Raw genomic sequence first — 11736 nt, 5'->3', positions numbered from 1 at the left:
ACTCGTAAGTCAAGGCCCCACTGTATATAAAAGCCTAAGTGACCGGCTGACTGGCCAGTAGCTATGACGCACAATGACCACCAGGGGGCAGACGCTCAACACACAGGCATGGAAACATGGAACAGCCTGATGAATCTCAGAGGGAAGAGGGGAAGGGGAAGGGCTTGAAGAGATTAACCAAAGATCTTATATGCATACTACAGGCCTGTAGGGATCGGGCCAAAACCGGCAGTCCAACATCCCCGAGGGGTCCCAGATTGCGAGAGAGCACAGGCCAGGCCGAGGGACCCCACTGGTGTACAAACTCGTGCACCGGGCCTCTAGTATTGTAATAAGTGTATGGTGCCAAGTGGGTACTGGAAATATCAGAACATTTTGTCAAGTATATGATTATCTAACAACTATGCTGTACATCTGAAACTAATACAAAATAATGTTGAATGTAAACTGTAATTAAAGAACATTTTATTGAAAAAATAAAATACCGAAAGCACACACACACATACATGCAATTCTCACACACATACACACGGGAAAAAAACAGACTGTGGAGAAAGATTAAACGCTATCCAAGAAATGCTGCTAACTGTTAAAATCTGGTGATAAGTTCAGTACGAACTGTACTATTCTTTTTACTTTTATATTTTTAAGTTTTCATAACAAAGTTTTATAAAACAACTGTCCCACCTTTTCCTAATTTATTTTTATGTTATCAGAAAAATAATTATTCTGTGTAGTTTTTTTATAAACATTTTTAACAGCTTTACATCTACAGGAAAACTGAAGTGATAGCACAGAGGGTTTCCACACAGGTTCCCCATTATCAACAGCTTACATCATTATAGTGCACTTGTTATCATTAATGAACCAATATTTTGATACATTAACTAAAGACCGTACTTTATTCAGATTTCCATAGTTTTTAGTAAACATACAAAAAACATCCACACCTTTGGGATGACAAAATAAAGGATGAGTACAAACCTTTCTCTCTAAAAAGTGACTAATTTTCAAGAACAACTTGATAAACCACTTCTCGGAGCCTACGGGGTCTGTCCTCATAAAGAAGAAGGTGTGGATGCTTGTTTTTAATGTGATCAAGGGCCAAATGAAAAGTATTGGGGGCTAATAAATTGATTTCCACATCCACAGAGAGAGACTGCAGCCTACGAAGGACCTGCAGCAGGACAGGGGCCTCCGGGCAGACGTCCCCTCCAGCTCAGGTCAGACAAGAAGGCAGCTACCGCCGGCTGCAGCCAGTGCGGGAGACCACAGCCCAGGGAGCTGCCCGTCTCAGCAGCCGGCAGGGGCACTGGCTGGTGGGACCACTGAGAGGAGACACAGAGCCAAGAGCAACCTCACTTCCTGTGATTCCACCCCACGGAGCATCTGCAATACCTCGGGGAGACGTCGGAGAAAACCATGAACTGAGTTTAAATCCCCAATGACTGGGGTGGGGGGCAGGGAATGTAACTGAAATTAACTGACTATATTATACTTTCTAGCTGCCTCCCGCACGCCCCCTACTGGGGATGTGCCTGCAACCCAGGTACATGCCCTTGACCGGAATCGAACCCGGGACCCCTCAGTCCGCAGGCCGACGCTCTATCTACTGAGCCAAAACGGTCAGGGCAACTTTATTTTTTTTAATATATTTTTAAATTGATTTCAGAGAGGAAGGGATAGGGAGAAAGAGAGCGAAACATCAGTGATGAGAGAGAATCACTGATCAGCTGCCTCCTGCACACCCCGGACTGGGGATCGAGCCTGCAACCTGGGCATGTGCCCTGACCGAGAATCGATCCACAACCTCCTGGTTCATAGGTTGATGCTCAACCACTGAGCCACACTGGCCGGGCCAGGGACCCAGCGCAGAGTCCGCATCGTTCAGCAGAAAGAAAGTGGTCTGTGGAGGTTTACTGTGGTAAGTCTGACTAGGGATTGACAGGCAAGACCCCACGGAAACACGTCCCCGTCACCAATCCTAAGGAAGGCTGGCCTGTTTCCGCGGCTCACAGCACGTGCAGGAAACCCGCCTACCTTCTGCATGACCTTCCTGGCCCACCTCAGCTGCAGGATGTACCACTGCGCGGCCGGGAAGGAGCAGCGGGCCGCCCGGAGGAGCAGGAGCAGGCGCTGCAGGATCCCGGACACCTTCTGGCGGTTCTCCTTCTCAGCTCGTAACAGAAGATCGTCACCGTCCTCCTGAGGAAACGCAACAGTCACATCCTGTAGCCAGCAATAGGAAAGCTTTCAATGTTAACGTGCAAGTAGCCAGTGCTTCAGGACCTAGAACGCTCCTGGAGGTTTATAAAGAAAACGCTGAGTCCTGGCCTGAGGTTTCACGCAGAGCGATGGCTAGCGTCCGGGGAACACTGCTCTCCCCTCCAACAATGGAAAGGGCTAAATCAGTGGTTCTCAACCTTCTGGCCCTTTAAATACAGTTCCTCCTGTTGTGACCCAACCATAAAATTATATTTGTTGCTACTTCATAACTGTAATGTTGCTATTGTTATGAATCGTCATGTAAACATCTGATATGCAGGATGGTCTTAGGCGACCCCTGTGAAAGGGTCGTTCGACCGCCAAAGGGGTCGCGACCCACAGGTTGAGAACCGCTGGGCTGAATGGACCCTAATCCCAGGTCATCCCCGACAACAGGCGAAGGCCACCACTCCGACCCCATGGCAGAACCGTGCCGAGAGCTCCTCTCCCCGAGAAGGCCAGGCCTCTGCCGGAGCAGTCCTTCTCCTATCTCGTGTCACCTCCTCTGGGAGCCCGCCCACTGAGCTGCTGTGGCGCTCTGCTCAGACCTCCGCTGTATCTTTACTAATTTATTCTGTACTGATTTATCATGTTTCCCACTGGACTGAGAACTAGGCAAGAGCAAAGGCCTTGCCACATGCCTTGGTTCACACAATAAAGTCCAACATGTAGTAGGAGGAGCCAACCAATGTTTGTTGAAAAACACTTTTCCAGTCCGTAGCTAGTGATTAATTCCCCAGAAAATGAGATAATGTGTTGCAAACATCTGCTTCCCCAATACCCTAACCACTGCTGCTTATTTAACTGCACTCAGTTTTAACTGGGCATCTCCCCCGGCCCTGCATTTGTTGATGCTTACTATGTCCTAGGGCCTATGGTTAAAAAAAAAAAAAAAAAATTTACATTTAAAAAAATATATATTTTTATTGATTTTTAGAGAGAGTCAGGGAGAAGGAGAGATAGAAACATTGATAAGGGAGAAACATCGATCAACTGCCTCCCTCACGCCCCTTGCTAAGGATCGAGCCCACAACTCCAGGCATGTGCCCTGACTGGGAATCGAACCCGTGACCTCTTGTTGCAGGGGCCAAGCTCAACCACTGAGCCACACCAGCCAGGCAAAAGCTCTGACATTTAACCCCCACAATAATGCCACTGGAAGTCTTATCATCGCCGGCATTTTACACATGAGGAGCTCTAAGCAGCTACGTACACTGCATAAAATGACACAATTAATAAACAGCAAAGCTGGGATCCAGAAGTCTGCCTTCAGACTCGCATTTTTATTCTCAAGTTAATTGTTTTTAAAATTGGACAGAATCAACTTTAAGTTAAAAGGTCCGCTTACTTCGCTGAGAAGCGCTGGCTGAGGACAGTAGAGCGGAGGAGCGGGGAGGTACAGGCCGCCGGGCACCAGGCCCCAGAGCCTCCGGCTGAAGTCCTTGGCGGAGCCGATCAGAAGCCGCCACGTCTCCGAGAGCACGTCCGCCTCGGCCATGGCCGCGGCCTTCAGCACTCCCCGCACGGAGCCCAGCAGCAGGTGCGCGTCCTCCTCTTCAATGGGATCTGCACACGCGTCAGGTAACACAATTAGAGTCTGTATTACACTGCGCATCCTGCTTTGCAGGGTAACAGCTCACATCGGAAAAGAGCTGGTCATCGAAAACAAGCATATTGGTTGACATGCAAAACATCCAACCTTCCAGACAGAAATTTAATGACTATTCTGTTACTTTGAGGTTATAGGCAATCATAGCACAGGTACTTTTTCCAAAATTAGACATTGCAGTAGTAACTATGTATAATAAAAATAGTTTTGAAGTATAGTTCTGAGTCGAAAAAATATTAGAATAAAAAATATCAAGAAAGACAGCCAAATAAAATACAACATTATGTGAAGGCAATGGGAGAGTAATAGTGATTTTTAAAATTTTTTCTTCGTAATCCATCATGGTACTACTATAATAGTTGATAAAAATGACTTCAACGCTGCTCAGCATGCTTTAAGGCTTAGCATATAGTGTGAAAGCAGCGCCTGTGCCGGGCTGGTGTGGCCCAGTGGCTGAGTGTCATCCCAGCACCAAGAGGTTCCAGGTTCAATTCCTGGTCAGGGCACACGCTCCGATCTGCAGGGGGAGCCAATGAGTGCTTCTCTCCCTCTCCCTCTCTCCCTCTCCTTTCTTCTCTCAAAAATCAATGAAAACATATTTCTAAAAAGTTTATTAAAAAAAAATAACGCCACTTGCCTGGCCATTGTGGCTCAGTGGTTGAGCGTCAACCTATGAACCAGGAGGTCACGGTTCAATTCCTGGTCAGGGCACATGCCCAGGTTGTGGGCTTGATCCCCAGTGTGGGGCCTGCAGGAGGCAGCCAATCAATGATTCTCTCTTATCATTGATGTTTCTATCTCTCTCTCCCTCTTCTTCCTTTCTGAAATCAATAAAAATATATATATTTTAAAATAAATAGTACACTTCTATTTTCAATAAGCTTACTTCAAAGCGTTAATACAGTGGGGCCTTGACTTACGAGTGTCCCGACTAACGAGTTTTTCCGAGACACGAGCCATCTCTCTTTGCTTTGAGTTGCGAGCTAAAATTCGGGTTACGAGCCAGCTTCAGATACTCCACCGCTAGTTGGCGCAGCGAACGTCACAGTGAACGCCACAACATCAGCCCAGCATCACGTCTCACTCGTTCACTTTTTGATTTGACATACGAGTAATTTGAGTTACAAGCTCCATCACAGAACGAATTAAACTCGTAAGTCAAGGCCCCACTGTATACTTGTGGGTATTTACCAGCTTCTTAAAATACCACAAGGCTCATTAATTAACCAGCTCTATCTGTCAGGCCTGTGTAGGTAACGCACCTGTAAACTGTTTGTATTTTGAGCCCATTTCTCTTTTTGCTCCCGAAGAGGCCGGCTGACCTAACAGACACTGGAGTTTCTCCTGGAAAATCCGTGCTGGAGTCATGTTGAACGGCAGATTCTGGCCCTTTTTCTTGAGCCTGAAATCACATCGAATTAGGAGAAATGACTCCAAATTTTCAAAAAAGCAAATATTCACACATCGGGAACTACACGTGAAGTTTGAGAAACAGTGAAACTTCCTTTCGTTATTCATCCTACATTTAAGAAAGAACTACGATCAGGAAACGCTGCGTTAAGGAGAGGACCAAGGCTCTCCACGGTGATGGCGCTAACACATCTCACCCGACTGCCCTCCGCTGCCTGCAGACGTGCTCTATCCACTGGACCAGACCTGTCTTGGCCAAATGACTCTGCTTGTGTTTGGAAAGTTCTCTCTCCCTGTAGCTACTCCATTGTCAAGATCCCGTCTTCCCTTCCATGCCCATCTCCAATGGCATCTCCCACACAGGCATTTCCGTCCTTCCCCTCCCCCCCCAACCCCCCCCGGGGTCACTGCTCTCCCCGAGCCCCGCGGCCTGTTCTCACCAAGGCATGTAAACTAGAGTGAGGTGCCGTTTCCTACCAAACTATAAAGCCTTAAGCGTAGAAACTAGGCACCATTTAGGTTTATATCCACGAATACACCTGGTATAGAGTATGTACAGAGAGGTTACTTAATAAGAAAATACATGCTTAGTTACAGACTTGAAAAATATAAAAGACACAGTAGTACCATAACTTACAGAGAAGTTAAAATACAGAGATTGGTTTGACTAGCTTAAACTCAAATCCGGGACAAACTCTCTCATCGACTGTAAGCTCTTTGAGGGCACTGCTAACAAATTAATACTCCAAATAGGCATTTTAATACAAATAAGCCAGCCACTGAGCTGCCCAGCACAGCACCCACTAGCTGCATGCAGTGATTTAAATTTAAATGAGGTTGGAAATTCGGTTCCTCAGTCTTACTGGCCACAGCGCACGTGCTCAGTGGCTGGACACACAGACATCCCCTCACGGAGGCAAGTCCTCCGGGACCAGGCTGAGCGGAGACGCCCGCAGAAGGGGTCAGAGGGATGAAAGGCACTTTAGCCAACACTCTTCCTCCCTCTCTCGGGTCTGCGTGAACGTGCGCACCTGGTGGGGCCGCAGCCCCGGCGGCTCAGCTGGGAGGCCACGCCGATGGACACAGCCGTCTTCCAGTCCCCGAGCTCCTGTGCCAGCCACACGGCTTCCGGGACCAGGCCGCCGATCAGCAGCAACTCCAGGGCGTAGTCCACGGTCCACACGTGGGAGAGGCTCTGCTCTCTGACGGCACTGGCCACGGCGGCGTGCTGCAGGGGGACGCACCGCGGGGCCGGCTCTGTGCGAGGAGAGAACACGCCATCACAACACGCGCAGCCACTCCCGCTCCTCACCTGGGTACGGCAACTCTTCATGGCAGCTCCTACACACACCCAGCAAGGAAGAAGCATACAACACGGGCTAACATACTACGTCACACTAGGAGAGCTACACACTGCAGAATGCGCCTCGTTCGTGGGTCGGGAAGCGGGTGCCAGCGTCTTAAGAAGGAACCAGAACGGGCAGCCACAGAAGCCGCAGAGGCAGAGCGGAGCGCATCGCAGGGTCAAGGTGGACACAGGTCAGGAAAGCGTCTGTGTCGCGTCCGACAAGCAGAGGGGCGCTCGTACATGTCAGTGCAGGATCACAGTGCACATCGATTCCTGTGTCTCTCTCTTACTAGACCATGAGCTCCGGAGGGCGCACATGGAAGTTTACCTGACCTCGTATTCCTCATGTCATGCAAAAAAAAAAAAACAGCAAAAAACCACAGCTTATTTGAGGTAACACTGGAGCACATTCAGTGTTCAATACATCAGTGTTTTTTAAGGAAGTGGGAAAGCGTCGTTTTCAATTTGTAAATTACAAACCTGGCCTGGGATTGAATACAAAGGGTGACGCCTGCCTCCCCAGCTGTCTGTACCTTCCCTCACTGAGGCAAACGGATCAACAACGTGAAATACGATGACAGGACTATTGTTTTTGTAAAAATACCTATTGCTAAGATTTTCACTTACTCCCTCAAAATAAAACTGGCAAATGTGAGCAGCCGATCGATGTGTCACTCTCACATCACTGTTCCTCTCTCTCCCTTCTCCCTTCCTCTCTCTCTGAAAGCAATAAAAAAATATTTTTTTAAGTTAACTATCCGAGTAAAATTACGTTCTAAATCAGCATACACAAAATCTGTTTAATTTTTATAGAAATGAAGATGGCAGCACTTTGACTTTAAAAATGAAAACTTTATAAATACCAGCTTATCCAAGATTTGTGATTTAAAAAAATCCATATTAAAAAAAAAAAAAAAAACCCGAGCAACCACCTTTCTCAGACTTTATTCGTTCACACACGGTCACCGAGTGTCTCCGGTGCGCCAGGCACTAAGCTGACGGCATCACTTCCAGAGAGTGACGGTCACTGCGTAATATTGTTTTAAATATTAGGAGCCACAACGAGGTGAGAACACTGTTTACCTGTTTTAATGTGAAGGGGAGGCAGGACGTTCACGTGGTGAGGGGGCAGAATGCAGAGCCGCTGGTTGGTGAAATAGGCGGCCATGAACCGGGCCATGGACTGGACGACCCTCACTGCGGCCTCGGGGTGGGCAGGCCCGGGCGGTCCCCACGCGGGAGCTAAGGGACACAGCAAACGAGCAGAGGAGATTCTGGTCAGACCATCACGAAGTGGTAACATCTAAGTTCCCAGCATTATCCAGGAGGGAACTCATAATTAGTTCTGTTTAGATGAGCACCCAGGGCCGGTACAAGTAAATTTATGATAGGCACCTAGACTTCCTTTTTTATGATAGGCATCTAGAGCCCATACCCTTAGGAACTTGTGTGACTTTAATAGTTTTATTTAAAAACGTGGAGGATCCAAGCAAAGCAATCTAGCCACAATGCACTTGCCAGTCCAGAATTAACCCTAACCAGGCAGAACCACCACCGTTTATCATAAGCAATTTCCTATCTAAACCTGTAAGTGCAGGTTGACATGAAGAAAGATACCGATCTCTGGAAAACGTACCCGAACCATCTTCATTTTCCCTCACAGGTAGGTGGGACCATCTCAGCAGTTCTCTCACTAGCTGATCGCACAATCCTTGGGCATCGTTTAGATTATAGCTATACAGGTGGCAGTACAAAAGGGACAGGTAATAGCGCATCTGAAGAAAGCGGGTCCTTCTTCCTCCTTAAAGCAGAGAGAATTAAGCTTCCGTTAAAAACGTTAGCAAGGCCAGGTTCTTGGCCTGGGTGCTGGGCAGACACACTGGGGGTGTTCCGTTTATGAAACCCATGAAGCTGTATACTCTCGTTATGTGAACCTTTCTGTATTTGTTTTATCCTACATGATAAAAGGCTAATATGCAAATCAACTGAATGGTGGAACAACTGGTTGCTATGACACTCACTGATCACCAGGGGGCAGACGCTCGATGCAGGAGCTGCCCCCTGGTGGTCAGTGCGCTCTCACAGGGGGAGCGCTGCTCAGCCAGAAGCCGGGCTCAAGGCTGGGAGCCCAGCGGCGGTGGCGGGAGCCTCCCCCGCCTCCACAGCATTCGGACATCCCCTGAGGGCTCTCAGACTGCAAGAGGGCGCAGGCTGGGCTGAGGGACCCCCGCCTCCCCAAGTGCATGAATTTCATGCACCGGGCCTCTAGTACTTCAATAAAAGATGCTTTAAATTCTTTAAGAAAACAGGTGAGCAATGCATTGTTCTTTTTCACTTTAGGTTCTGAAGAGTTGTATTTTCTTTCATCAGGCCCAGGATGACTAAGATTTTATCCAAAGAGAGCTGTAATCCTCGTTCCCTCAGCACTAAGGTTCACTAAAATCTGTCTCAAGCACACATGGTCTGAAACGAAGGGAAGGGTGTGAGCCCCTCCCCCCCGCCGCCATGAAGCCAAACACACAAATAGATGGTCAAAGAGCCTCCCCAAAGAAGAAGCCGGTAGGATGGGAGTCCCTGCCCACATCTGAGGGTGCTTAGGACTGAGAATACTGGCTGCCTGTCCCTTGTCCGTTCTGTCTGTCTGCAAGACAAAATCTTACTCCCATGGCCACTGCACATGCTACGTTCCTTTCCCATCTGTTCTCCACCTACCTCTCACCACCCTACCCCCAATTTACACACACACCTCATATGATCTGGTCCTGCTACAACACCTGCAGTTCACCAACGGCCACAGTTCCGCGTGTCCTATTGCTTTTGGAATGCGGTATCCTCTGTTAAACCATTCCCTGTCCTTTAACTGGCCAACTTCTACTCCATTTTAAATGACAGCCCCCCCAGGGGCTCCCCAGGCTGGGGTGTACCCCAGCCCGAACTGTGGGGCGCGCTCTCCTGTGCTTCCCGGCACCCACCACACGAGGTGAGAAGAGCTCTAGCTGCTCACATCCTCTCTCCTGCAGACGGTGGGAAACTGGAAGGGAAGGCTGTTTACTTCAGTGATTCCCGAGGCCTAACTCAGTGCCAGGCACACAGCAGGTTAGGTAGACGACTGAAGGAAACGTAAAAGCCACAGGAGGCAGGAAATGTATTTAACTGGCCAAGCTGACCACAGAGCAGCTGAGTCAGGGCTGGTTCCAAGGTCGCCTGGTAGGAACCTCTGTCTTCTCAGCCACACCCTCAGCCCTAGAGCACATGAACTACCACCAGCTTCCAGGATCCACCCCTGTACATTCTCATCAGAAACTCCATGGAGCCCACACTTAGCCCAGCAGTAAGCCTAACTCACAGGAACTTGTTAAGGGCAGACAGCATGAGCCCCACTCCGTAAGAGGTGATATGGTATTTGACCCAGTTTCTCATTTAGATACTTCCAGTCCTCTAAATGACAAAATGACACATGATTTTATTTAGGACCTAAACCTCATTTTCCCCATCAACAGGCAATCATGGGTTCCATCACTAACCCCAAAAAGGACGGAAGAAGCCTTATCTGTAGACAACAAAAAATTCTTGGTTCTACAAATTCCAAGACTAAGACTAACTTTAAATAAAACTAATTTTAAGTAAGTATTTCTGACAGTCCAGGTTCCTACAATACGTGTTACTCTATTTGAGCATGAAGAAGTTCTGAGCACTCGCACTTGAAATTATTTTTTCGCTCTGGAGTATGCTAACATTCGTTCCTACCGATCTCCTGGCGAATATTATTTTTAATAACCCCCTACCGTTCTCTTGGGTTTCTTGCAGAGCTTTCCTCCACAGCTCAACAGCCTTTTCATAGGATCCTAACAGGAAGCATTCTTCACCTGCAAAGTTTTTAACCAACGATTAGTTATGGTTAATTATATCATTTCATAAAAATGTACTTTGTTTTAAAACCCGGTGTTTTAGCTCATCCAGAAATTTTCAAAAACAAATAATTGTGACCAGTTAACACAGTCAAAGCCCCGTTAGCTGTTTTGCTTACTTATGGGGTGAGGAACGGGGTATGAGACACTGACCGCTGATAGGTTTGAGCTCTAAGGTTTGGCCCAGGCGGGCTCCGGCCGCCTGTAGGTTCGCCTGGATGTGACATAACAGGGACCGGACAGCAGCTGCTTCCTGGGCCACCTTTGCAGGTAACGGCCTGTCACCTTCAGGAACTCTTCGACTTAACTGGCTCTCATACCATAAAGTCTTTTGATACAGGACTCTCCACAGAAACACCAATCTGCACACAAAATTAGGCGACCATCAAACCAAATTTCAGATGAGGGGTAAGAATCAGTATAGCCTCCTGACTGGCCTGCATTCTTCACTGATATAATAACACACACACACACACGAACTGACCGAATTTAAATACAGCACAAAGGCCACTGAGCAAAACCATGCATAATATAGTTTTTAAATCTTCACAAACGCTTTATGTACCTGTGGTCACTTTTCTCTGGTGCTTACCTAAACCAACATCTCTCAACAGTACCTGGTTGCCCAAGACTAATAAAATGTGTGTGTGGAAAAATAGCATCTGGCGTAAGTGCTAAAATACTTTCCGATAAAATCAAATCTATAAGGCTGAGTGCTGACGGAGACAAGGTTTCTTTTAGGGGTGATAAAAATATTCTGGAGTTAGTGTTAATAGTTCTAGGACCTTGTGACTATTCTAAAAACAAATCACTAAACTTTAAAACGGTGAGATTTATAGTATGGGAACCACAGCTCCATGTTTTAAAAAGGAAAACAATCTATACTGCGGATGGTATCCTAACTTTACAGGAATCATACCTGCGTCCTGGCTGCTGAACGAGGTTTACTACCGGAGGACGCATCTTGAAAGACGCGTTCCAAGGCCAGTCGTCCCGGGAAGCACTATCTTGAAATGTTTGAAAAACGGGAACCACCAGGGAGTCCTGACTGGCTGTTCTCCTCCCATCAGCTGTCGCCGAGACTTCCGGCTGGAGACGGTCTCTGCCGTTTAAGTGGTCAGCCACCACCCTGAGTAAGTGAAAACAGGCGGCCAGCCTCTGGGAGAAGGCCGGGCCCCGCGGCTGCCGGGCCAGCA

The 11736-nt window shown here is 47.9% G+C and overlaps 1 protein-coding gene across 1 annotated transcript in view; it reads right to left on the bottom strand.

Annotated features, from left to right (window-relative positions):
• The window catches only part of LOC102244738 (chromosome unknown open reading frame, human C5orf42), a 72000-nt gene that overhangs the window by 47997 nt on the left and 12267 nt on the right, over window positions 1-11736 (bottom strand). The window contains 9 exon segments of the mRNA XM_014544842.1: window positions 2041-2205; window positions 3614-3831; window positions 5137-5276; window positions 6316-6541; window positions 7716-7874; window positions 8269-8433; window positions 10418-10498; window positions 10694-10902; window positions 11460-11734. Of these exon segments, the coding sequence (XP_014400328.1) occupies window positions 2041-2205; window positions 3614-3831; window positions 5137-5276; window positions 6316-6541; window positions 7716-7874; window positions 8269-8433; window positions 10418-10498; window positions 10694-10902; window positions 11460-11734 (1638 nt within the window).

This window comes from Myotis brandtii, unplaced genomic scaffold, assembly GCF_000412655.1.
Source record: "Myotis brandtii unplaced genomic scaffold, ASM41265v1 scaffold384, whole genome shotgun sequence".
Classification (NCBI taxonomy): domain Eukaryota; kingdom Metazoa; phylum Chordata; class Mammalia; order Chiroptera; family Vespertilionidae; genus Myotis; species Myotis brandtii.
This window is presented reverse-complemented; position numbering and strand designations above follow the sequence as displayed.